The sequence below is a fragment of the Canis lupus genome, chromosome 1, assembly GCF_048164855.1.
Source record: "Canis lupus baileyi chromosome 1, mCanLup2.hap1, whole genome shotgun sequence".
Taxonomy (NCBI): domain Eukaryota; kingdom Metazoa; phylum Chordata; class Mammalia; order Carnivora; family Canidae; genus Canis; species Canis lupus.
In genome coordinates, this window is record NC_132838.1 from 113,598,210 (window position 1) to 113,625,230 (window position 27,021).

Here is a 27,021-nt window from a genome sequence, read left to right on the forward strand (position 1 = left end):
TTAGGCACGTTTCCAGATATCCCACGCAGATTTCCACACACTCACAAGCCACATACCTGGATTCACGCAAACTTGGAAGTCACCTCTGCAGATTCATGTGCACCTGCAAAAATGTTCATATGTCACTCATGGTGACTGGATTGGCTCACACTTGGGAATCACAAACCAGGTGCCACATGCCTGGCTTTTGGTCATGCTTAGATGTCACACCTATTTGGACTAATAAACAGAGTCATCATAGAATTGACTTGGAAACCACTTACCCACCCATGTGGACACCCCCACGTCACACCTGCTAAGCCCTATAGTCAGTTTCTTTCTCATGCTCACTGGAGCATCACACATGTTCCCTTGGAGATAGCCACTTGCCGAGATGTCACGCTACACTTGCATCTCTCTCTTGTTTATCTGGATGGCACTTTTGTTAATCCCAAGTGCTTGTGAGGTCTCCATACCTGCTCAGCATTTCCGGTCTTGCTGGCACAGGTGCATCTCTGCCCTCATGATGTATGCTGTTGGCCAGACCAGGTGTGGTGGACAGGGCCCCACTTCTCCGCCCCAAATAGGACAAATGATCCCCAGGCAGCACACAGCAATGTGGCCAACATCCATCCTGACCAGGCAGTGCTCTTGGCTGCACACACCCTCCTGTGTCCATATGCCAAATCGTAAGAGGGGGCCACCTGAGGGTACAGGGTCAAGGGCAGCGCCTGGGTCTCTTCGCTGACCTTCACCCTTCCCTGACTTCCCAGTGCCTGAGATGGAGCCTCCTGGGGCCAGTGACAGTGACGGCATCAATGCCCTGTGCACACAGATCAGTTCGTCTTTCGCCAGTGCTGGGGCGCCAGCGCCAGGGCCACCAGCAGCCTCAGCAGGTAAATTCAGCCCGTCTACTGCATAAGCCACCCTGCAGTGCCCCTCCTGCAGTCCCCTGCTTCACTCAGGGCTACCTCCAAGACGACCAGGAACCTTGGGATCCCACGGGCTTAGAACTATAGATCACCTAAGGGCTATGGGCCCGTCCTTGCACCCTGGAATCAGTTGAGAGCCTTGGATCATCTTAGAATCCTAGGGTCGTCTCAGAGCCAAGGGTTCATCCTAGAACCACGAGGTAACATTAGAATTATGGGGTCAACTTAGAACCACTGGATCAATATTACACCTTCCTGTCTCAGAATCATAAAATTTAGAAACCTACAGCCGTCGAATCACAGGATATTAGCCCCTCCAGATTTGGAACCATGAAACCTTGGAATCACCTTGGAGTCATGAGCTTGTCCTAGGACCCTGGAAGCACTGGGAACCGCAGCAGAAATTTAGAGCTCTTGAATCTTCGAAAGCACAACCTTAAAACCATTGAACCTCACTCCCTGTGTTCAAATCGTACACTCTGAGAAAGACCCATGCAATCTTAGAATCTTAGCCTCCCAAAGCAAATGTGGTCAAAATATCAGAAACCAAGGGTGATGTTAAAAATATTTAGTAACAGGGTGGGTACTGCCCAATGAGAAGGGAAGCCAGGCTGGTGAGGGTCAGCCTCACCTGTGCTTTTCCATCTTAGGACCTCAGAAGCTCAGAACGGTATTTTCTTAGCACTTCGGAACCATTCAGTGGTCCAGGGGGGTTAAGCCGTTTGCCCCAGAGTTGGCACAGCTGGTGAGGAGCAGAGCCGCAGACATGGCGCTTGGCCTGGCTTCATCGTCTGACCCCCACTCCAGCCTAGGGTTCTCTGCTGCAGCCCATGCACCTCAACTGCCCCTCTCTTCTCTCTAGGGACTTCTGCCTGGGGTGAGTCCTCTGTGCCCCCTGCAGCTGCCTTCCAGCCTGGGCACAAGCGGACCCCTTCAGAGGCCGAGAGGTGGCTAGAGGAGGTGTCCCAGGTGGCCAAAGCACAGCAGCAGCAGCAGCAACAGCAACAGCAGCAGCAAGCAGCTGCGGTGGCCCCCGTGGCTCCTGCCCTGCAGCCCTTCCCCGCCCCCGTGGGGCCCTTCGATGCGACACCTGCCCAGGTGGCCGTGTTCCTGCCGCCCCCACACATGCAGCCCCCATTTGTGCCCGCCTACCCGGGCCTGGGCTACCCGCCCATGCCCCGCGTGCCCGTGGTGGGCATCACGCCCTCACAGATGGTGGCCAACGCCTTCTGCTCAGCTGCCCAGCTCCAGCCCCAGCCCGCCACCCTGCTCGGGAAAGCTGGAGCCTTCCCACCACCGGCCATGCCCACTGCTCCAGGGGCCCAGGTCCGCCCGCGCCCCAATGGGGCCCCCTGGCCTCCAGAGCCGGCCCCAGCCCCGGCCCCTGAGTTGGACCCCTTTGAGGCCCAGTGGGCAGCATTAGAAGGCAAACCGGCCGTAGAGAAACCTTCCAACCCCTTCTCGGGCGACCTGCAGAAGACCTTCGAGATTGAACTGTAGCCCGAGCCGCCCTGCCCACCTCAGCATCTCCAGGTGCCCCGCACCTGGGAGTGGAGGCCCAACCTCTCCCTAGTCCCGCTCCCTGGAGCTGCGCCCCCTCAACACCCCCTCTAGCCCCTTCTTTTGACCACCCCCACACACAACCACTACAGAACCGACGTGCGCCCAGATTGCAACAGGATGGAATTCAGGGATGGACCTGGCCTGGCTAAGGGACCCATTTCACTGCCAGACTTTGGCTGGCCATGCCCTTCCCCCACTCGGCACCCCAGACACAGCGGGATGGCCACAGTCCCCTCTCCCTCCAGTGGAATGTCCTCTGTTCAAGCGACATTTCCCAGTTTCTGTTGTTGACCTTCCACCTTCCGGTGTTGGGTGGGATAGAAAAGGGATGCCTGCTTAGGGGCCCTTCTGAGCCCCATATGAGGGCCCACCCCAGGTCTGGTCATCCCCTCCCATACACAGCACAAGCAAAGGGCTTCCCTCTGCCCATCTGCTGCGTTCACTGCCAATGCTGTGCCCACCCCCGTCACCCCACTCCCCCCGCTTGGGGGCCCACATCTTCCTTGGGCCAAGGTCTCATGGGGGCGGGGGGCCAAGTTGGGGGCCCAGGAGGTGGGGAAGGGGAAGGAGATGCTCAGTTACCTCACGTCAGTGCCCGCTGGGGAGGGGTCCGGGACGAATGGGGGGCGCCTGGCGGGTACTTTTCTATCTTTTATTTCCAGATTTTTTTGTATCTAAACTTACAGATTTGTATTATACAAGGACAGCCAATAAAGGAAGACTATAATAATGCCCCTCGGAACAGCGGGATGTGTCGGGGGGGTGGGGTGCAACAGCAGAGCCCTTCCTCCCGAATCATCTAAAACGTGGGAATGGAAAGGGTCTCCCCGCACAATAACCTCTGAGTCCTAACATAGTAGCAGGGAACGCTGATCCAGCATTTGAGAGGCGGGTAGTGAAGGGGCTCCAAAACTAATCACCCTCCATTTCTAATTCTTACAGATTTCAAACCAAGGAATTAAACAACTTAAAATCTGCTTCTTGTAAGTTCAGTATTGAAATTGTATTTTTTTTTAATTTTTTAGTTCAATACGGAAATTTTCAATAACCAGGTTTGGAATAGTAGTATCTTTGAGCTGGAAAAGTCTCGTTTGGCCGATTGCATTTTCTGTAACTGAGGCCACAGTATCCTCGGACTTGGCAGCATGTTTTTTAAGTCTCTTGTTTCTTGGGTCCCTTGATATAATCGACAGGTTATATATTTTGAAATACGTAACAGACAATTAGACATTTAATTCTTTATAGCCCTTGAAAATGAGGTGATTGGTTTTGTGAAACCCAATATCATATGCCCGGTTGATGGACTGGGAAGTTCAGCCACGTGGCCAAGGACGCACACCTGATGCGTGGGGGAGTTGGGGTGAACCACCAGCTCCTGGCCAACCTCAAGGCCAATCATTAAACCATCAGCTGCAAGGGAATAAGCTTAAGGTCCGCCCTCAAGAGTTTAAAGCCCAGCAACCAGGTGTGGACCTGAACTAGGGCACCTGGGCCAGGCGGCACTTCCAGGGCACTAGGGATCCCCAGGGATGGAGCAAAGGACTCTGCTGGAAATGAGCCACACTTTGGAAACGCCATTCCTTGAGCCTAAAACACCTTTCCTGACAGCAGCTTTGCCCAGAGAGTGCTACTCCTTAATTGTCGAGCCTCGGTTCAAATATCACCTCTTCCTAGAAAGGTAGCCTCTTCCTCTTCCCACCCACCGCCATGCAATCCTTTCAAAGTCTGACCCTTCAGGCTGAGCCAGGAGCACCCCTCCCCACATGGGCCTCCTGCCCCCCTTTCCCCGGAGCTAATTCAGTCCTAGCCCTGGCCCATTCTGGGCTGTCCCTATCTGGGCCCCCACTGGACTGTGGTGAGGGGTGAGTCTCCTTCACTTCAGCGTTACAGCATAGGGTGGGCACAGCGGAGGCGACCTCAGCAATTGACTCCGCAAGCCGCGGCTAGGGAGGGAGGCATGAAGGGCCCAGCACTGGGACGGGGATGATGTGAGCTTTCAGACTGATGGGGAAACAGGCCGCGCAGCACCCAGAAAATCAGGGACAGAGTCAAAAAACCCTCTTCCCTGTGGCAGGCTCCTGCGCCCGGGGCAGTCTTCCTCCACTGCCCCCCTCCCAGCGGTCCCCAGAGATTCAGATGTTCTGGTCCCCAGGGCCCCGCAGGCCCATGATCTCCGGGCACGTCCCGCGGGCTCCTCTTGGCCCGTTTCCCCGGCCTCCCACAGCCGACGCGCCTGGCCCTTCCCGGTGCTGCCCTCTCCACGAGACCACAGATGTGGGGGTCGCCTCCCACTCCCCACTCCCCACTCCCCCGGAGCTCGGGCTCTCAGAATAGACCTTGAGATGCCGAGACGCCGGGGCAACGCCCCCGCCCTCTCCGGGAGCCGCCTCCCACCTGACGCCGCGCGCTGCATCCCCACCGTCACCAAGGTCATTTTGCGGGGATCCTCCGGCCCACGCTGGGTCGGCGCCTCCTCTCCAGGTCTGCCGGGAAAGCCCTGCCCACCCTCACAGCGGGGCCCCGCCGCGCGCCCCTGGGGGGCCCAGGCCACGTGCGATCCTCCCCGGGCTCCGCCCCTCGAGACACCTTCCCTCCAGGCACCCGGGAGGCGGTGAGGACCCTTCGGGACCGTTCCACGCCTGGTAGTGCCAAGCGCCCCCCGCCCCTGCCCCCGCGCTCTCTGGAAAGCTCCGCCCGCGCCGCAGCCGAGGGGCGCCCCGCCCCCGAGCCGGGGGACAGACCCTACCGCGCCGCGCCGGGCGGGCGGCCCGGGTCTCTGCGGAAACGTTCCCCCCCACCAGGGCACCCCCGCCCTCCACACCCCCTGCCAGAGCCCCCCTCCCCAAAGCCGCGTGGATCAGAGCGAGCGCGGGAGAGCAGCTCCCCCTTGTGGCCGTGTCCTGGGGACCGGGCCGGATCCTGGGCTCGCAGGAGAGACCTCAGGACAGATGCTAAGGCAGAAAAAGTGGGTGGGTGGATGGATGGATGGATGGATGGGTGGGTGGTTGGGTGGGTGGATGGATGAATAGGTGAATGAGTGTTAAAATGAATGGATGGATGGTTGGATGGATAGAGATGGATGGAAGAAAGAAAGAAAGAAAGAAAGAAAGAAAGAAAGAAAGAAAGAAAGAAAAAGAAGACAAAAAAGAAAAAGGAAAAAGAGCAAGAAATTAGTGATGAACAACATTCTCTGGTTCAGCCCTTTGCTCCTTTAGGTAGTGCTCCCTGACTCGTCCCATCCGGATCCGGAGTCTCCTGGGCTTCCTCCATCTCATCCCTGACCACCCTGCCAGTCCCTCCCCATCCTGGCCCCTGATGTGGGAAACAGAGGCAGAAGAGAAATTATGACATTTCCTTACTCCCTACAGCACACTGACAAGTCCTTGAAACAGGCAGAGGGACATTCCTCTACTCAACTGCCTCGATGTTCACAGTTTACTACAGGCAAAAGGCAACCTAAGCCCAACCCCCGGGGATCCTGTGAGTCTACTTTAACATATAAAAATTCCTTTAGGGAACCCTGGGTGGCGCAGCGGTTTAGCGCCTGCCTTTGGCCCAGGGTGCGATCCTAGAGACCTGGGATCAAATCCCACGTCGGGCTCCTGGTGCATGGAGCCTGCTTCTCTGCCTCTCTCTCTCTCTCTCTCTCTGATCCGGTGCATGGAGCCTGCTTCTCTGCCTCTCTCTCTCTCTCTCTGTGTGTGTGTGACTATCATAAATAAATAAAAATGTAAAAAAAATAGAAATTCCTTTAAAAATTTCCTTTATCTCTACCCCCCAAGGTATAAACTGGCAATCATCCCCAAGCACATGGCCCACCGACATACATCTGAAGGGTGTCATGACTAAGGTTTTATTATACAGTAATGAGTAACCTTTTCCCAAAAATAGCTAGCCCCTCAAGGTCCTGGACAGCTTGCTTCCAAAATTCCTCAGAGAGTTATGCTGTCCCTCCCTTAATCCCCTCCCAACATGAAAGTATACAATGGGCCCCTCCTCATGACCCTGGTGCAGCTCTGTCTGCCCACAGATCCTGTCCCTATGCTTTCAGAAAATCAGCTTTTTGCACCAAAGACATCTCAAGAACTCTTTCTTGGATGTCGAACTTGAACCCTAACACCTTTTCTACATCAACTCCTGGGCTGTCACTGCCGGCCTGTGAAGGCAGACACAAGGGCCGTCTCAGTCACCACTGAGCCCCCACAATCAGGGCACAGAGTAAGGCTCCGATGACCAGCAAGGCATCTCTTAGGGAGCATTCACTTACTCCCCCAATACACATTTTGCTTTGTTTTGTTTAATAGTTTTATTGAAGTAAAATCTACGTATCATAAAATTCAGATTTTTTAAAAAAAATTTTACTTATTTATCTGAGGGAGAGGGGAGGGATGCCTGGGTGGCTCAGCAGTTGGGCCACTGCCATTGGCTCAGGGCGTGATCTCGGGGTTCCTGCATCGGGCTCCCTACTGGGAGCCTGCTTCTCCCTCTGCCTATATCTCTGCCTTCTCTCTCTGTCTCTCATGAATAAATAAAATCTTTAAAAAAATCTTTAAAAATCTTTTGAGAGAGAGAGGGAGGGAGAGAGAGAGAGAGCGCACAGAGGTAAAGGGAGGGAGAGAGAAGCCAACTCCCACTGAGCAGGAAGCTTGACACTGGGCTCTATCCCAGGACTCTGAGATCATGACCTGAGTCGAAGGCAGATGCCTGACTGAGCCACCCAGGTGTCCCAAATTCACCCATTTTAAGTGCTTTAATATTGTGGGGTTGATTTTACAGAGTTGTATAGCCATCACCACAATCCAATTTTAGAACATTTCTATCACCCTAAAAAGATTTTTTTTTTTTTAATTTATGATAGTCACAGAGAGAGAGAGAGAGAGGCAGAGACACAGGCAGAGGGAGAAGCAGGCTCCATGCACCGGGAGCCCGATGTGGGATTCGATCCCAGGTCTCCAGGATCACGCCCTGGGCCAAAGGCAGGCGCCAAACCGCTGCGCCACCCAGGGATCCCCTAAAAAGATTTTTTGGTGCCCATTGCAGTCACTTCCCATTCCCACACCCAGCCCCAGGCAACCACTGATCTACATTTCCTCATGTATGTATTCTTTTGTACATTTTACATGCATTTGCTGGATACTTCCTTCCATCAGATATTAGGTGCTGAGAATATACAATGACCCACACAGGCTCTGCCCTCAGGGAAGTCAAAGTCTGGCTAGGGCAATGGCTAATGGTAAAATATGTTCACTTGCTCAGTCATTCATTCAAAAGTATTTGATGTTTATTGAGTGGCTTCCATGTGCCAGGTACTGCCTGAGGATCTAGGGATAGAGCAGTGGGGGTGGGGGGATGCAAAAATCCTGCTCTGCTGGAGTTGATATTTTAATGAGAGGATAAAAAGAAAGAAATAGGGCAGCCCAAGTGGCTTATTTATTTATTTATTTATTTAAGATTTATTTATTTATTCATGAGAGACAGAGAGAGAGCGAGGCAGACACAGGCAGAGGCAGAAGCAGACTCCTCGAAGGGAAACCGATGCAGGACTCTATCCCAGATCCTGGGATCACACTCTGAGTCAAAGGCGAAGGCAGACACTCAACTGCTGAGCCACCCAGGTGTCCCAAATTGTACACTTTAAATTTTTTTTTTTTTTATTTGAGACACACAGAGAGAGAGATAGAGAGAGGCAGAGACACAGGGAGAGGGAGAAGCAGGCCCCATGCAGGGAGCCCGACGCGGGACTCGATCCCGGGTCTCCAGGATCACACCCTGGGCTGCATGTGGCGCTAAACCACTGCGCTACCGGGGCTGCCCCCAAATTGTACACTTTAATGAGTTAGTTTAATTGTAGCTCAAAAGCCATTAAAAAGTGGGGGGAGGGCAGCCTGGGTGGCTCAGCAGTTTAGTGCCGCCTTCAGCCCAGGGCGTGATCCTGGAGACCCAGGATCAAGTCCCATGTCGGGCTCCCTGCATGGAGCCTGCTTCTCCCTGTCTGTGTCTCTGCCTCTCTGTGTGTCTCTCATGAATAAATAAATAAATAAAATCTTTAAAAAAAGAAAGAAAGAAACAAGAAGATGTGTGAAACAATAGCTAGTTAAGTGTTATAAAGAGAAATAAACCAGTGGAAGGGATAGAAAGTGATGGGGTGAGGGGTGCCTGGGTGGCTCAGTTGGTTAAGTGTTGGATTCTTGATTTTGGCTCAGGCTATGAGCTCAGGGTCCTGATCCAGCTGCCTTGGCTTCCATGCTCTGCACAGGGTCTGCTTAAGACTCCATCTCCGGGCAGCCCGGGTGGCTCAGCAGTTTAGTGCCTTCAGCCCAGGGCCTGATCCTGGAGACCCGGGATCCAGTCCCATGTCAGGCTCCCTGCAGGGAGCCTGCTTCTCCCTCTGTCTGTGTCTCTGCCTCTCTCTCTATCTCTCTCATGAATAAATAAATAAAATCTTTAAAAAAAAAAAGACTCCCTCTCCCACTCCTTCTCCCTCTCCCACACTGAGCTCTTGCACTCACTCTTTAAAATAAATAAATCTTTAAAAAAAAAAGTGATGGGGTGTAATTTTAGACAAGGTGTTCAGGGAGCATGTCTCTGAGAAGTAAACATTTGATAAGTGACCTGACCTATTTTATAATAAAGTGTTGAAAAACTCACGTAATTTCTTGAATACTGTGCTGAAAGTGAAAAATAGATGGTTATTTGAGTACATAGTGGTTAAAAGTGAGTCAGTTTTTTACTCTCATGATCATGGGGCTGACTGGGCACTTCACTATCACTGCCCAGCATAAAGACAGCATCCTGTACCACATATAAACAAATCCAGAAAAAGATCAAAATTCAAAATTTGAAGTATTGTCTCTATTGAATGCATATTACTTTTGTACCATTGAAAAATAAAAAAAATGGGATCCCTGGGGTGGCCAAGTGGTTTAGCGCCTGCCTTTGGCCCAGGGCGTGATCCTGGAGACCCGGGATCGAATCCCACGTCGGGCTCCTGGTGCATGGAGCCTGCTTCTCCCTCTGCCTATGTCTCTGCCTCTCTCTCTCTCTCTCTGTGTGACTATCATAAATAAATAAAAACTAAAGAAAAAAATTTTTCAAAAAAATCGTAATTTGGGGACTGTTTCAAGTTTAGATACTTTCCCACCACATCCACTCCCCAGTTCTGTTTGTACGTAAAAGACCCCCTCCAGACCACAGATAACTGGGCCAAAGGGATACCATCCAAAGGGGCACTTTTGTCATTGGGGTAGCACTGTCCCCACATGCTGCAGCACATTCAGCATTCCTAGCCATCCCAGAGTTTGCTTCAGGGTCCCCTGGGGAGGACCCTGAGACATTATGATTGCAGAGTTAAAACTATCTCCATAATATTAATATGGTTTTTTTGCTTATTTCACTCATGGAATGTGTGCTTGTGGGTTCCTGTATTTTATTTATTTATTTATAAGTAGGATTTCATTTTCTTTAAGGCTTTATTTATTTAAGAGAGAGAGAGGGCAGCCCCAGTGGCCCAGCAGTTTAGCACCTGCCTTTGGCCCAGGGCATGAATCTGAGGCCCCAGGATCATGTCCCGCATGGGGCTCCCTGCATGGAGCCTGCTTCTCCCTCTGCCTGGGTCTCTGCCTCTCTGTGTGTGTGTGTGTCTCATGAATAAATAAATAAAATCTAAGAAAGAAAAGAAAGAAAGAAAAGAAAGAAAGAAAGAAAGAAAGAAAGAAAGAAAGAAAGAGAAAGGAAGAAAGAAAGAGAAAGAAAGAAAGAGAAAGAAAGAAAGAAAGAAAGAAAGAAAGAAAGAAAGAAAGAAAGCAAGCTTTCTCTTTAAAAAAAAAAAAGAGAGAGAGAGAGAGCATGAATGGTGGGGAGGAGCAGAGGGAGGGGGAGAGAGGCGTAGACTCCCTGTCCAGCAGGGACCCTAAGCCGAAAGCAGATGCTTAACTGACAGCCACCCAGGTGCCCCTATTTTTATTAATCTATTTTTTTTAAGTAATCTCTATACTCAATATGGGGCTTGAACTCATGAGCCCAAGATCAAGAGTTCCATGCTCTACCAACTGAGCCAGCCGGGTGCCCACACCAGGTTCTTATATTTTAAAATTATCTGTTTGGGGACGCCTGGGTTGAGTGTCTGCCACTCAGAGAAATAAAATTCTCTGTTTTTTAGTTCTAATATAGTAAATATCAGTAGTTGTAGCCCACATAAATAAAAGCTCTTTGGTGTCCTCAATACTTTTAAGAAAAGGATCCTGAGATGAGAAACTTCCAGAACACCTGCCCACAGCAAACCTTTACCAAGTCACTGTGACAGTCACCAAAGGATCCTACAAATTTCCAAATGTTGCCCAGCCAATGCCCTGGGTGCATATCACAACCATCAGCAGCAGAAAATCAACTGCAGTCTCTGTCCTTTTTCTCTTACTTCTGTAAAAGGATGTTGGGGATCCCTGGGTGGCGCAGCGGTTTAGCGCCTGCCTTTGGCCCAGGGCGTGATCCTGGAGACCCGGGATCGAATCCCACGTCGGGCTCCTGGTGCATGGAGCCTGCTTCTCCCTCTGCCTATGTCTCTGCCTCTCTCTCTGTGTGACTATCATAAATAAATAAAAATTTAAAAAAATAAATAAAAAGGTAACTTTCCTTTAAAAAAAAAAAAAAAAAAAAGGATGTTGAATTGGATTTTTCCAGGACTGCCAAATTGCTACTAACCCCCAAAGCTGGAGGCCCCAAAGTGGCTAACTACCCCATAGCTTAAGTTCAAGGTCTCCACAATTGGAACCAGCCACCTGCCCAAAGAATTCACTGAAAGGTCACAAGGCTGACCAACTTCCAGCAACCCCCACTTCCCGCTAAAAAAGATGAAGCAGAGTAAGGAAGTGCCAGCCTGTTTGGAAGGAAAGGAAAGGAAAACAGTTCCCTACAGTTAACAAGATCTTTCTCTCTTTTGTGGACTCTGAATCAGGTTTCAGCAGAAACTTTTTGGGTTGTTTTTCCCTCAAATATTTGTTATGAAAAAGTTTAGGGGCGCCTGGGTGGCTCAGTCAGTTAAGCTGCTGACTCTTGGTTTTGGCTCAGGTCATGATCTCAGGGTCGTGGGATCAAGCCCTGCTTCAGGCTCCATGCTTGGTAAGAAGTCTGCTGGAGATTCTCTTTCTCTCTCCCTCTGCCCCTGCTCCTCTCTCTAAAATAAATACATATATTTTTAAAAAATTTAAATCTATGGAAAAGTTGAGAGAATACAAACTCCCTCATATCCTCTACCTAGAGTCAGCAGTTGCTAACATTGCATGCTATTTGTTTCCACTCTCTCTCAATAAATACCCACACATGCTCACATATGTGATCTTTGCTGAACCATCCTGAGTCTTGGCTCCTAAAACTTTATGTATTTTCTTTCAGATATTCTCTAAGAATAAGGGTATTTGCTCACAGAATGAGAATACCATTATCACACCTAAAAACCTGAGCAATCATTCCATACAAAGATATAGTATCCCAGCTTCTGTTTTAAAATGAATGAAAATGAGGGATCCCTGGGTGGCTCAGGGGTTTAGCACCTGTCTTCGGCCCAGGGCGTGATCCTGGAGTCTCAGGATGGAGTCCCACGTCAGGCTCCCTGAATGGAGCCTGCTTCTCCCTCTGTCTGTGTCTCTGCCTCTCTCTCTGTGTGTGTCTCGCATGAATAAATAAATAAAATCTTTAAAAAATATAATAAAGTAAATAAAAATGAAATAAAACCGACTGATAAAGACAAATACCATATGATTTCACTCATGTGGAATATAAAAAGCAAAACGAACAAACAAAAAGTAGAAACAAAGAACAGACTGATGGGGAAAAACAGAGGGGAGGAGGGTGGAGGAATGGGCAAATGGGTGAAGGGGAGTGGAAGATACAGACTTCCAGTTAGGGAGTGAAAAAGTCACAGGAGATAAAAGATATAGCATTGGGGATATAGCCAATGATACTGTAATAGCATTGTATGGTGACAGATGGTAGCTACACTTGTGGTCAGCATAGTACAACATACACAGATGCTGAATCACTGTGTTGTGTACCTGAAATTAGTGGAACATTGTGTGTCAACCATACTCAAGAAAAAATGTAATAAAAAAAAGGAATAAGGGACTCCTGGGTGGCTCAGCAGTTGATCATCTGCTTCAGCTCAGGTTGTGATCTTAGAGTTCTGGGATGGAGTCCCACATCAGGCTCCCTGAGGGGGGCCTGCTTCTCCCTCTGCCTGTGGTTCTCATGAATAAATAAATAAAATCTTATTTAAAAAAAGTCTACAGCCTTTAACCAACAGGGAAGAAAGAAATTAACATAGAGTTCAGGTGGGGATAGTAGCTAAATAACAAAAGGAAACTGTCATGTTTTGATTCTAAGGAATTCAAACTTCTCAATAGGGATGCCTGTGTGGCTCAGTGGTTGAGTGTCTGCCTTTGGCTCAGGTCGTGATTCTGGGGTCCTGGAATCAAGTTCCGCATTGGGTTCCCCACAGGGTGTTTGCTTCTGTCTCTACCTCTCTCTGTATCTCTCATGAATAAATAAAACCTTAGAAAAGAAAAAAAGAAACTTCTCAGTAAACTATTTCCATTCAGAATCGGGAAGTGGAGGCCATGACCTCGGTGGATGGTACTGGGCACTGGTTGTACACAAGTGGGTTTTAAGTTTGTACCAAGATAGCCAAACTGCAATGTCCAGATATGGCTGTAACAAGGTTTCCCATCACGCACATTTTCCGAGAGCCCCAACAGGCCTCTCGTTGAGAGGTGAGGCTTGTGTGCTCTTTGGAAGCTGCTTCTGATTCTTTTGTGAAACACTCACGGTGGATGGCCTGAGCTGCTGGGTCAGACAGAAATCCAACTGCCCTGAGGCCACTGCCATGTGAGGAAGCCCAACCCAGTGCAGGTGGAGAGACCACGTGGAGCAGCCCTGAAACAACACGGGAGAGAGAGCTGCGCACCGGGCCCCCAGCTGCTTCTCTGTCCCAGCTTCAGCCACCAACTGATTGCAACCACATGAGATCCCAAGCCAGAACTGCCCAGCTGGATCCTTCCCCAAACTCTGACCACAGACATGGTGAGAGATAATAGGCTATTGTTTTAAGCCACTATGTTTTGGAGTGATTTGTTACCCAGCAATAGTAACTAGAAAGGGTGGAGTGCAGAAAATAAGCAGCTTGCGGAGAATTGCAGCCTCCAGCGCTGGGGATGATCATATAATGACAGCAACAGCAGATAACACGAAAGTGCTTTCTGTGTCTGGGCACCATTTTAAGTGCTTGGCATTAACTAGCTAATTTAACCTGCACAGCAACCCTAGGAGGAGAGCGTCATAATTACCCCCGTTTTACAGACGGGAAACGTGGCAGGGAAGACAACTGGAATTGGCTAAAAAAAACAACGGAATTTGAATCCAGGCCGTAGCTGCAGCAGCCGGCGTTGACCACTCACCTTGCCAATGAGGAGCATGTGACGTGGCTCAGCCATTCTGGGCAGTCGGCTCCCCGCCTCTCCCAGGCCACGGTGATTGGCTCGGAGGTGGGCATGTGACTAGACCTGGTGGGGTCATGTGACCTGGGCCAGCCAATCAGCGTCGGCCTCGTTCCTGGGGCGGGGAACTCTGAGCCAGAGGCGCACTCCTTTACCTTCGGATTTACCCCGTGACCGGAAGGCTGGTGGCCGCCATCTTGCGAGCTGCTGCATCCGAATGATGCCCATCCTGCAGCGGGCAGGAAAGGAATAGGGCCGTTGCTGACCTGGCGTAATGAACTTCAGCTGTAGCCAGCCGAGGGTGGATTTTCCAGTTACAAATCTCCCCTTCTAGCATGAGCCATTTGAGGCAGCTTTTCTGTGATGCGCATGAGACTAATCAGAATGTTTGACCAGCAGCACTCTGGGTGCATTGCTGTGCCCGACAGTGACATTTTTCTTGCTGCTTTGTGGGGGAGGCCTGGGAAGTCCTGCGGGGGACACCAGGGCAGTTGGAGTGGTCACGGTGAGGAGCATTGGCGGGCCTTGAGGCCGCGTGGTTCACCAAAACAGATATTTTAGGGACGCCCGGGTGGCTCCGTGGTCGAGCATCTGCCTTCGGCTCAGGTCACGATCCCGGGACCCTGGGATCGAGTCCCGCGTCTCTGCCTCTCTCTCTGTGTCTCTCATGAGCATATATCTTTTTAAAAATATCATAACAAATAACCTAACATCTCAACAATGTTCATAGCACAATAGTCCAGGCTGAATGTTCGCTTTACTTGCTGACTGATGCAACCTCCTTTTGACACAAGCTAGTGTGAATGGATTTCTGTTTCCTGCAAGTGGAAAAAAAAAAAAAGACATCCTTTCATGAACCTGAGTCATGACTCAAACCTTTAGGAAATAACAAATAGCAGTGAGATCTCACTTTAACCGAATGAGGTCATTTCAGCTTCGGGTCAGGCGGAAACTCTACGGAGATTTTGACTGAGCTGCCAGGGTCCGCACCCTTTGGCCCAGGAGTCCCGCTTCTGGGACGTCCGAGGATGTGGATCGGGGCATTATTTATAATGGGAGGAAATTGGAAACAGCTTCAATGTCTGGCAACGCTGCCTCGTTGAGTAAACATCGTGCAAACATTAGAAATTGTGTTTACACAAAGATGTTTTAACAGGGGAACAGCTTACGTTTTAAGAAGGGAAAAAGTAGGGCTGTATAAACAATTTGCTCACAGTTATGTAAAATACAGACACACATTTTCTTAAAGCCTGCATAAAATACAAAAGACTCAATGGAAATACATCAAAATATTAACTACAGTAGTGACGTGCGATTTGCAGGCAAAGCATCTTTGTCTTTCTAGTTTTCTGTATTTTCCAAATTTTGCTTAACAGACAACAAGCGTTTTGCTTTGTTTTGTTTTAAAGCAATGTTAACTACTATTAGTATTTTTCAAGATTTTAGTTTTAAGTAATCTCTACACCCAACATGGGGCTCAAATTCACAATCCCAAGATCAAGAGTTGCACTCTCCCCTGAGCCAGCTGAGTGTCTGGAAACTCTTTTATTTTCAAAAATTGTAACTGAGATCATGAACATTTCCAGATACAAAAACAAAAAACGGAGAGACAGTAAACCCACACGGGCCCATCACCCAGCTTCAAGAATCATCAACGTTCTGGCCATTTCATCCTCTTTCCCCTCCCTATTGTTTCAATACTTAAAAAAAAAAAAATACAAGTGACAGACATCACTTATTTAATACAAAGAGCATCTAAAAGGGGGTGATATATTGGGCAGCCCAGGTGGCTCAGTGGTTTAGAGCCGCCTTCAGCCCAGGGCCTGATCCCAGAGATCTGGGATCGAGTCCCACATCAGGCTCCCTGCATGGAGCCTGCTTCTCCCTCTGTCTGTGTCTCCGCCTCTCTCTCTGTGTCTCTATGAATAAATAAATAAAAATCTCTAAAAATTGAAAAAATAAATAATAAAAGAGGGGATATATTTCTTTACATAACTACAATGCCTAATCACATCTAACGAAATTAACACATTTCTTTCTCTCTTTTTTTTTAGGTTTATTTATTTATTTGTTGTAATCTCTACTCCCAAAGTGGGGCTCAGTCAAAGGATCCCATGATCAAGGGTCACATGATCTACCGACTGAGCCAGTCAGACACACTTGTTCTCAGTTTTTTAACATTCTTATTTACAGTGAAAGTCAAGTGTGTGTGTGTGTGTGTGTGTGTGTGTGTGTGTAGGTATGTGTACAGTTCTATGAGTTTTGACAAATCCAGAGTCATGTTAATGACCATCAGAAGCAGGATTCATGGAGTTCAATCACTCCCAAAATGCCCTTGGGCTTTGTAGTCAATATGTTTGGTTTTTATGTTTCTGTACATATTTTCTTTCCCTAATGGGAGAGAAAGCAATAATCAGAGGTGATTTAAGGCCTGAGCTTATTTAAGATTACCAAGCACTGGGTTAGGTAGGAGACTTGGGCTCCAGGTACACTCTCTCCAGCTTGGGGCCTTCCTCTCTCTGAGCCTCAGTTTCCCATGTATAAAGTGGAGGCTATGAAGATCCAGTGAGTTAGGAAGGTGCTCAGGAAGCTCTCAGTGATATGGGGGGAGGGTGGGCCCTGACCTGCCTTTCCTTCTTTTTTTTTTTTTTTAATTTAAAGATTTCATTTATTTATTCATGAGAGATACAGAGAGAGGCAGAGACATAGGCAGAGGGAGAGGCAGGCTCCCTGCAGGGAATCCAATGTGCCAAGTCCATCCCAGGACGCTGGGATCATGACCTGAGCTGAATTCAGACGCTCAACCACTGAGCCGTCCAGGTCCCCCTCCTTTATTTACAGCACCCTAGACTAACTCACCTGATCCAGGCACTGCGCCTGCGCAGAGCACCCAGCACTCCTGGGCCCCTCCCACCTCTCTCCCCAAAGCCATCCAGACACTATGTTCTGTGGTTTCTTCAGTGAGACTCCCAGCAAGCAGAGACCCCAGGGGCTGGCCCACCTGGGTCCCTGCCTGGCCTCTAGGCTTCCTTTGTTTCACCTGCAACCCAGTTCCCCTCCCTCCCTTCCTAAATCACACCACACCCTTCCGTGTCCAACGGGATATCACAGAGGCCTGCCAAGTGCCCTCATGCCCTATATGACAAAATTATTTCCAGTAAGAATCAGAAAATGAAACGAACAATATTAATGGCCACCAAAAAAATGCAGAGTGGACATTTTCTTTTCTTGAACCTCATATATATAAAATCATGCCAGTAAAAAAGAATTTAAAAATAAACATTACAGTACAAAAAAGAAAAAAAACACTACTGTTTATTCAAAGTTTATGGCAAGATTCAAAGTTTGAACTTGGGTCTTTTGGTTACAGTCTGATGTAATAAAGCTTTATGGAAATAATTGTGAGGGTTTTTTTCTTCTTGAGGAGAGCGAGACTGGGAGGGAGGGAGAGAGACAGAAACACAGACAGCGGGACGCCTGAGTGGCTCAGTGGTTGAGAGTCTGCCTTTGGCTCAGGTCATGATCCTGGGGTTCTGGGATCAAGTCCTGCATTGGGCTCTCCTCCCTCTGCCTATGTCTCTGCCTCTCTCTGTGTGTCTCTCACGAATAAATAAAATCTCAAAAAGAAAGAAAGAAAGAAATACAGAGACCAGAGAGAGTGTGTGCATGCAGAGAATACAGGTTGCATTTCCAATGGCTGCTTTACAGGAAAGGCTCACCTTTGAGTCCCATCTTCCAGACACTGGGCTCTGAGCACTTATAGGGGGAGGCACTCTCCAAAGCCTCCACCCCCACCCCAGGACTTAGGACAAGAGCATCACAGAAACCTTACCTCCCTGGCCCTGGATCCCTCTGGAAACTCAATCCCTCCCCTTCACACCCCCAGTGCTGAGCTGGCTGAGCCCCTACCCGCCCCTGAGTTCTCTGTGGGGCCTGCCTGGATCAGCCCTGGGGAAATGTGCTTCTGTTGCAGGAGAGAAAGGTGGAGGTTCTTTTTTCTTTTCTTTTTTCTTTTTTTTTTTGACTGGTTATCGAAGTAGACACACATACAAAACAGTCCAAACCATCAGTGTACAGCAGGGTGAGTTTTCACCAACTGAATACACTCGTGCCATCGGCTTCCAGACCAAGAAACATCTCCAGTCCCCAAGAAGTTCCTTCCTGGCTCTTTTCAGGCCATGCCCCCTCCCCTCAAGGCCACCATCATTGTGACGTCTGGCTGAATTGATGGGTCTTTCCTGCCTCGAGCTTCATGTAAATGGAGTCAGAAAATACACTCTCTTTAGTGTCGGGCTTTTTCCACTCAACACCGTGTGAAATTCAGTCTCATTAACGCGGGTAGTCAGAGGTAATTCTCACTGCAGAACCTGTTGTGTGACTGTACCCAGTTTATTTGTCCGTTCTCCATTGGTAATGAGGGAGTGTGTCAAATGGAAAGAGTCCTCTGGGCAGACGGAACAGTCAGTGCAAAGGTCCTGAGGGAGAACATGTCTGGTATTTTAAAGGAACAAGAGGATCTGTGTGGCTAGAGAGGAGCAACTGGGGGTGGGGGTGGGGGGCGTGGAGAATGAGGTCAGACAGGGAAAAAGAAGCAGATGGTGCAGTCTTAGGGGCACAGTGGTGAGTCTGGCTTTTACTCTGAGTGAAATCGAGCCAGTTTCTGAGCAGGGGAGGAATCTGATCTGACTTGGGTATTGGGAGTCCCAGGGGCAGGAGTGAGAAGCCTAAGGGGCAGGGCAGAGGGGTAGGTAGAAGCAGTGGAGGCAGTCAGAAGAGTTTAGACTCGGAATACACTTTTGTGTTTGTGATTAGGATATACCTTATTAACTTCTACCTTCTTATTTTTAAGATTTTATTTATTTATTCATGAGAGACACACAGAGAGAGGCAGAGACATAGGCAGAGGGAGAAGCAGACTCCCTGCGGGGAGCCCGATGTGGGTCTCGATCAAAGGACCCCTGGATCCCGCCAAAGGCCGACGCTCAACCACTGAGCCACCTGGGCTCAGTCATCCCTGACTTCTACCTTTAACTTTGTGATTCTGTTGCTCCCACTTTTGCTATGCATCCCACCCCCTCACATTTAGGGTTTTTATTTTATTTATTTATTCATGAGAGACACACACAGAGAGAGGCAGAAACACAGGCAGAGGGAGAAGCAGGCTCCATGCAGGGATCCCGATGGGGGACTCCATCCTGGGTCTCTGGGATCACACCCTGGGCCCAAGGCAGCGCCAAACCGTTAAGCCACCAGGGCTGCCCTCATTTAGGTTTTTTGAAGCGGCTGTATATTTGGTTTGGATTTGTTTTAGGCTTTTTTACCCTTTCTTTTCCCTCCACTAGCTTCCAATCTATGCACCGTTTGTACTTTTTTTAGTAGTAATCCTTGAAATTTTGGATGGCAGCGGATTGCAATCCTTGCAATTCAGGCACACTTTAAAAAAATCAAATCTGAGGTTTAATTAAGAGTGTAACCATTATACCCGGCCCTGCTTGGATCGTGACCCCACTGTGCAGACCGGAGGGCGGGGAGTCCCTGATGACGGAGAGTCTCCGATGACCGTGCGAGCACCGGCCGCCAGGGGGCACGAGCGGCTTGGGGTGCGCCGGCGCGCGGTGACCGTCAGGGGGCGCTGTGGCGCTCGTCCCGGGAGCGCGGTGGCCGCTTGGACTGTTGCCCTCTGGACATTCCAGACGAGAATGCGTTGGTCCCCGACTTGTGCCAAGGGCCTCACAGCGCCGGGGCCGAGGATTAGTGCGGGGGATGTAGGCAGGATAAAGGCTAGAGCCTTGGAACACCTTCCAGGCCTCAGGGGAGGGGTGAGAGGGGTGCCGGAATTTGACCTCAAAGTTTTCCCGCACTGTTGCCCGCCCCCCACCCCGTCCCCATTCCTCGGACTTTTATAACAGCAAGGTGGTCGTGGGAGGGTGAGGGTTAGGTGGGGTGAACGTGGGCTTCCAGGCAGCGGTGCTTGAGGGAACGAGAATTATGGGGTTCCTAGTTTGCTTGTGTGTTTTTCTTCCATGAACGTCCAAAGCTTCAACAGATTCTCAAAGGGACCTACGACCCCAAACACAGACTGTTTGGAACCCTGTCTCTTCTTCCAGGAAGCCTTCCCTGATGTTCTCTCAGACTGGGTCAGGTGCCTTCTCTGGGCATCCACCGCCTCTGATCTTCCCCATCTGGGTCCTGAGCCCTCTGTTACCCCAGAAAAGATTGTCGGGGCACCTGGGTGGCTCAGTCTGTTAGGTGACTGCCTTTGGCTGGGGTTATCATTCAAGGGTCCTGGAATCGAGTCCCTGCTCAGCGGAGAGTTTGCTTCTTCCCCCCCCCCCCCCCCCCCCCCGGCTTGTGCTCTCCTTCTCTCTCTCAAATAAATAAATAAAATCTCAGGGTCCTTGGTTGTCTGCCTTCCAATCGGGTCACGATCCCAGGGCTCTGTTGTCTGTTGGGTAGGAAGCCTGCTTCTCCCTCTCCCCCTGCCTGCCTGCCACTCTGCAGCGTCAAATAAATAAAAATCTTAGAAAAATAAAATAATTTTTAAAAAATAAGATCTTAAAAAAAAAAAAAAGAATAGATTGCCATGTCTGGCAATGTCTCTGTCCCTCACTGGAGCTCCATGCAGGCAGGGAACCAGGGATTTCTTTGGCACCAAAAACGTCACCAGCACTGTCCAGCACAGGAACTGAAACACCTGCGGGAGGGGGGAGGAGGCAGTTAAAAGATACCTGCCTTCCTTACCTGTAGACCTTTACAGATGTTCTCACCACCCAAACACTCTACTGCTTTATCTGGCTCATTTCCCCACATCACCTAGGTCTCAGCTCACACATCGCCTCCTCCAAGAGCCCTTCCTAGCTCCCACCCCCTAAGGCTGGGTTAAAGTTTGCTTGTGACCCCAACTTATTACAAAGTAGATATTCCGGGCAGCCCCGGTGGCGCAGCGGTTTAGCGCTGCCTGCAGTCCAGGGTGCGATCCTGGAGACCCAGGGTCGAGTCCCATGTCAGGCTCTGCATGGAGCCTGCTTCTTCCTCTGCCTGTGTCTCTGCCTCTTTCTCACTCTCTCTGAATGAATAAATAAATAAATCTTAAAAAAAAAAAAAAAAAACAGGGATCCCTGGGTAGCGCAGCGGTTTGGCGCCTGCCTTTGGCCCAGGGCGCGATCCTAGAGACCCGGGATCGAATCCCACATCAGGCTCCCGGTGCATGGAGCCTGCTTCTCCCTCTGCCTGTGTCTCTGCCTCTCTCTCTCTCTCTCTCTCTGTGACTATCATAAATAAATAAAAATTTAAAAAAAAAATAAAATAAAAAAATAAAAAAAAAAACAAAGTAGATATTCCACAGAAAATATTTGTTGAATGAACAAATGAAATAAAGGTCACTTCTTGGGTGGGGTTACCTGTATGAACTAGAGGATCACTTCCTGACCCCTTTTGTAGAGGTTCCCCCCCTTTTTAAAGATTTTATTTATTTATTCATAAAAGACACAGAGAGAGAGGCAGAGACACAGGCAAAGGGGAGAAGCAGGCCCCATGCAGGGAGCCCAACGCAGGACTCAATCTTGGATCTCCAGGATCCCACCCTGGGCCAAATGTGGCGCTAAACCTCTGAGGCACCCGGGATGCCCCCCCCTTTTTAATGGCTTTTGAGCTACAATTCAACTAACTCATTAAAGTGTACAATTTGGGGGATCCCTGGGTGGCGCAACGGTTTAGCGCCTGCCTTTGGCCCAGGGCGCGATCCTGGAGACCCGGGATCGAATCCCACGTCGGGCTCCTGGTGCATGGAGCCTGCATGGAGCCTGCTTCTCTTTCTGCCTATGTCTCTGCCTCTCTCTCTCTCTGTGTGACTATCATAAATAAATAAAAATTTTTTAAAAAAGTGTACAATTTGGGACACCTGGGTGGCTCAGCAGGTGTCCCAAATTGAGTGTCTGCCTTCGACTCAGGGTGTGATCCCAGGATCTGGGATCGAGTCCTGCATCGGTTTCCCTTGGAGGAGTCTGCTTCTGCCTCTGCCTGTGTCTGCCTCTCTCTCTCTCTCTGTCTCTCATGAATAAATAAATAAATAAATAAATAAACAAACAAACTATACAATTCAATGGTTTTAGTATGGATTTGTGCAGCCATCTCCCAGTTGGTGGAGATTTGAGCCCCTTGTGATCTGAGCTCGCTTTCTTCCAGGCGCTCTGGTAGGTGGTCCTCACTGTCCTATGAAGGGGATAGAGTCTGCCCTCCTCTGTCACCCAGGGGGCAGGGCAGGTAAAGATCTAGCCGCCTGCCCTCACCAGCTGACCAGCCTCGACGCTCAGCATTTCTCCAGAGGCCCACAGTTGTAACAGTCACTGAGCACTTGCTATGTGCCAGGTGCCGTTCTAAGCACTTGACAGAACGATTTATGTAACTGCCACTGACGCTTCTGTAGAGCAGACACTATTAGTGTGATCCTCCATGTGGCACCAGGGGCTCTTGGGAACTGGATCCTTCTGAAGCTCCAGCCGTAGGTAGTGGGGGCTCAGGTCAAGAAGGAGCCCCTGTCCCCCACTGACACTGCTTGAAGTGTATGTGCTGTGCTACTGCTGGTGGCTCATGGGCTAGATATGCCCCACGGGGTGGATAAAATATAGATATAGATATAAGTTAAGGAATGCCTGGGTGGCTCAACAGTTGGGCGTCTGCTTTTGGCTCAGGGCATGATCCTGGGGTCCCAGGATAGAGTCCCTCATCGGGCTCCCCACAGGGAGTCTGCTTCTCCCTCTGCCTGTGTCTCTGCCTCTCTCTGTGTGTCTCTCATGAATAAATAAATAAAATCTTTTATGGGGGGGAATCCCTGAGTGGCTCAGTGGTTTGGCGCCTCCCTTCAGCCCAGGGAGTGATCCTGGAGTCCTGGGATCGAGTTCCACGTCAGGTTCCCTGCATGGAGCCTGTTTCTCCCTCTGCCCGTGTCTGTGTCTCTGCCTCTCTCTCTCTATCTCATGAATAAATAAATAAAATCTCTAAAAAAATTTTTTTAAAAGATATAATTTTATTTTATTTTTTTAATTTTTTATTTATTTATGATAGTCACACAGAGAGAGAGAGAGAGAGAGAGGCAGAGACACAGGCAGAGGGAGAAGCAGGCTCCATGCACCGGGAGCCCGACGTGGGACTCGATCCCGGGTCTCCAGGATCGCGCCCTGGGCCAAAGGCAGGCGCCAAACCGCTGCGCCACCCAGGGATCCCTAAAAGATATAATTTTAAACAGGAATGTTTCCCTTTCTTGTCCACCCATCCACCCCAGCCCTTAGAGGAGAATGTCCCTCACCTTTGCACTTCAGTTTTATCCTGCACCTGCTCCCCTTTAACATCATTTGCCTGCAGCATTTGACTTTGAGGTCCTAACACTAACAGGTGGATGAAGAAAGACTCAGGTAGAGAATTTTGTTGTTTTGTTTCAGTCCCAATGAGCCCTTCCACTCCCACCCATTCCCTGTACCCTAAACTTATGCCTTTCCAGGCTGTTTTTTGTTCTTTTGGACTCCATCCGACCACCACCACCACCATGGCCAGGAAGTAGGCAGGGGTCACTGCGGTAGGGAAGTCTGTGCTTGATACTTGAACATCACACGCACACAGCTCACTTTTGTTTCCACATGTCCTAGCACACCAGGCCACCCACCAGGACTGCCACTCCCTGCTCTGCCACAGCCAACTCCTAACTGGAGATCCAGATCTCTGACCATCTCTCCAGGGACTCCTTCTCCCACCACCTCCCACTTGTCCCAGGATAGCTTTTGACCTTGGGGAGTAAGGGGAATCTAGGGTCCCCTCTAGCTGAGAAAAGAGGAAGCAGGTCTCCACAAGGGGGGGATCTCTCCAGAGATTAGAGAGATAATAAAACAGATAAGAGGCGCCTGCGTGCCTGAGTCAGTTAAGCATCTGCCATCCGCTGGGGCTAAGATCCTAGGGTCCTGGGATGGAGCCCTGCATCTGGCTCCCTGCTCAGCGGGGAGCCTGCTTGTCCCTCCCCCTCTGGTGCCCCTCCTGCTTGTGCTCTCTCTCACTTTCAAATAAATAAATAAAATTCAAAAACAAAGCAAGCCAAGCAAACAAGAGAGATAGGAAAAAACTAAAGGCATAGAAACAGAAAGTATGTCCCCGTGTCATAGAGCTCTGGGCCGAGAAAAGGAAGCAGAAAGACAAGAGGGAGAAAACAGAAAGACAAAGAGAAAAACGGACATAGAAGGGAAAGGGCAGAAACCGAGGCAGGCTAAGCGACACAGGCAGGGGTTGAGTCAAGGGTGCAAAGAGGATGTAATTTAGTGGCTCCAAGAACAAACTCTGGAGCCAGACTTTGAGAAACACAGGCAGACAGAGGCAGAAGGTACAAAATAGGTGTTTTTTAATTGAAATTTTTTATAAAAAGGAGAGGGAACGTGAAGGGGCGGTGGGCTAGTCCCGGGGCCCCGCGGCGTCGGCAGGACGGGCCAGGGCGGCAGGGGCAGCGAGGGGCCTCGCCCCTTCCATGGTTCGGGTCCCTCCTCTCTGCCCCGCAGGCACCCGGCGCTCCTGGGCGCAAGCGGACGGGAGGGTGCGCGGCGGCGGGGACCCGCGGGCGCAGGCGCCGAGCAAAGAGCCTGGGGCCGCCGAGGCTCAGGCCCGCGGCCGGGCGGGCGTGCAGTGGTGCGGCTGGTGCGACGGTGCGAACCCCGGGCGGCAGACGCAGCGGAAGGAGCCATCGGTGTTGACGCAGCGTGCGTTGACACAGAGCGGGGAGGCGGCCTCGGCCTCGTCACACTCGTTGATGTCTGCATTAGGAGGTACAGGGGGCGCTGCTCAGGCCTGGGGGCCCTGGAGCCCCCCCCTTCTGACCCCTGGGGCCTCCGGGGCCGAGGGGTGCGAACGCTGAGCCTCCTGCTTGGAGTCGAATCCAGCCCCGCGGCCACCCCCTGCTGGCTGTGTGAGCCCGGGCAGGTGGCTTGGCCTCTCTGTGCCGCAGCTGTGTTCTGTGAGGTGGGGATGGTAGCCCCTAGGTGGCTAGGGTTTTGTTAGGAAAATAATACCGATGATGCTATCACAACCAATGCTTTCTCTGTACCAGGCGTTATTTAAAGCACACCACGTGTATTTATCCTCCTAGGCAGTAGGTACGTGATCCCATTTACATATGGGCAAACTGAGGACCAGTGCAACATCCCACAAGCCCCTCTTCAGCTCAGTGAGTTCCCAGACCAGCTCTCGGGGTCTCTGAGTGCCCACTCCCCTGCTCTTTCCTGGCTGTGGGTCCTTGGGAAACTCGTTCTCTTTTCCGAGCCTTGGTTTATTTATACGGAGGCCTCAGTGTCATTGTAAACCAGTATCGATGATGGTCACAACTCTATGGAATGAGTTCTCCAACTCGGCTCATTTTTTTTTGGATGAGATTAACTAAAGGCACAGTGACCTGTCCAGGGTCGCACAGCACGTTGCTAGACTGAGCCTGAGGTCTGTCCAACTCCCCCAGAGTCTTTGATCGTAGCCACTTTGCTTTACTACTGTCTAAACTAGGCAGCATGACACATATTCCCATTCTACAGACGAGAAGACTGAAGCTCCCCAAAGCGGTCAAGCAAATTGCCCCAGGTAGCACGGGGGTCCTTAGACATCAGCACCGCAGGATTCTACAGGATTCCTCAGCTCTGCTTCAAGCCCAGCCCGGGTCCCTGAGGTCAAGCTCTCACCCTGGCCTCACTTTTTGCTGGCAAGCCCCGTCCCTGTGCAGGAGTTATTTCCTGTTCCCTCTGGTCTGGCCGGACCCCTGGACACCCCTCAACGTCTCTGACCAGCCCCTCTAACCCCCCCACCCCCACCCCCACCCCCACCACTCAGTCAGGGCTTCCACCCTCTGCCGGTGCAGGCAGGCTCTGGTCACCCCTCACCGACGCAGGCCATGCGGGTCATGTCCAGGCGGTAGCCGGTGAAGCAGTCGCAGGTGAAGCCCTCGGGGACGCGCACGCAGCGGCCGTGGGCACAGCCGTCCAGGATCCCGCACTCCTCCGCCTCCAGTCCCTCATAGGGCCCGGACAGGGTGCCTGCGGAGAATGCGGGGACTCCATGGTTCAGGGTCTCTGCCTTCCATGGTTTAAACCCCCACCGTGGGGTCGCCCCTGGCCTGTAACCTCTCCTAAACTGTGCGGCCCGCTCCGGGGCTGTCGGGGGCGCTATGCGGCCAGGTTTCCCTGGCTCTGCTCTTCTCCCTGTCCTCTTTCTCGGTCTGCAGGTGTGTTTCTGTGCTGCTTCGTCGCTCACTCTGACTGTATCTGTGTTTTCCCGTCTTTCTGAGCCAATCTTCACCCCTGGTTTCTTTTTGTTTCTGGGTCTCACTCTCTTTCCCTCCCCCTCCTCCCTGTCTCCACCCCTGTGCACCCCTAACTCTTCATCTCAGCCTACATCGGCTTGCCCGCAGTGCTCACCAGGATAGCTTCCCCCTTCAGGTGACTCCTCGGGTTCTGGGAAGGAGCCCCGGGTGTCGCGGGACCGATAGCGCCAGCGGGTTCCTGGGCCAGGTGGCGCCGCAGCCTCAGATTCACCATAGGGGCCACCGTCGTCTTCAAAGTCTGGCATGTCATAGGGTGGTGCTCCGTATGGGGCCTCCCGGCGGGCAAAGGGCCCAGGAGGTGGTGGGTAGGGGTCGTAGGGTAGCACAGGTGGTGGGTACAACTCAGGCCCATAGGGAAGGCCCTGGTAGGGTGGACCCAGGTCAGGGCCATATTCATAAGGGAGTCCAAAGCCACCTGGTCTCGGGGGACCATATGCTGGCGGGCGTAGCACGTTGCACAGGGCCTCAAAGTCATCTGTAAATAGGAGCAGAGCCTCATGGTTAGCCCTGGCTTGCCTCAGCACCCACCACTCATGTCTGTTGTGTGGGGAACGGCTCCCAGAGGAGTGAGGAGGGGCTTGGGCTGAAGCATGGGAGGGGCTTCAAAGAGAGGGGCTGGGATGGTGGGGTCAGGATCAGGGGTTCTGGAGCAAGGATTAGGAGGCCGAGGGCTGATACTGAAACTCCTAAGTGCTGGAATTTGGGGGAACCATAGAATCTTAGACTA

General features: G+C 50.8%; 2 protein-coding genes and 1 long non-coding RNA gene across 12 annotated transcripts in view; 1 reads left to right on the forward strand and 2 right to left on the reverse strand.

Moving 5' to 3' along the window:
* Positions 1 to 3,206, forward strand: part of NUMBL (NUMB like endocytic adaptor protein) — a 26,198-nt gene extending 22,992 nt beyond the window's left edge. For all 4 annotated transcript variants that reach the window (XM_072777216.1, XM_072777223.1, XM_072777233.1 and 1 more), the window contains 2 exons: positions 753 to 875; positions 1,774 to 3,206. In XM_072777216.1, coding sequence (XP_072633317.1) covers positions 753 to 875; positions 1,774 to 2,411 — 761 coding nt within the window. In that variant the 3' untranslated portion in view covers positions 2,412 to 3,206. The remainder of the gene's footprint in view (positions 1 to 752; positions 876 to 1,773) is intronic.
* LOC140605225 (uncharacterized) overlaps positions 1 to 14,065 on the reverse strand; it is a 22,275-nt gene extending 8,210 nt beyond the window's left edge. The window contains exons 1-2 of one of the 3 annotated variants that reach the window (XR_012007929.1): positions 13,919 to 14,052; positions 57 to 103 (exon numbers count right to left, since the gene is read on the reverse strand). This is a non-coding gene — a long non-coding RNA (uncharacterized lncRNA). Of the gene's footprint in view, positions 1 to 56; positions 104 to 4,868; positions 5,108 to 13,918 lie in introns of those variants that run through there. The other 2 variants (XR_012007933.1, XR_012007934.1) reach the window with 2 other exon arrangements.
* A 10,251-nt stretch (positions 14,066 to 24,316) lies between these two features.
* LTBP4 (latent transforming growth factor beta binding protein 4) overlaps positions 24,317 to 27,021 on the reverse strand; it is a 28,177-nt gene continuing 25,472 nt past the window's right edge. For all 5 annotated transcript variants that reach the window (XM_072777478.1, XM_072777469.1, XM_072777461.1 and 2 more), the window contains 3 exons: positions 26,389 to 26,769; positions 25,855 to 26,007; positions 24,317 to 24,744 (listed from right to left, as the gene is read on the reverse strand). In XM_072777478.1, the coding sequence (XP_072633579.1) occupies positions 24,590 to 24,744; positions 25,855 to 26,007; positions 26,389 to 26,769 (689 nt within the window). In that variant the 3' untranslated portion in view covers positions 24,317 to 24,589. The remainder of the gene's footprint in view (positions 24,745 to 25,854; positions 26,008 to 26,388; positions 26,770 to 27,021) is intronic.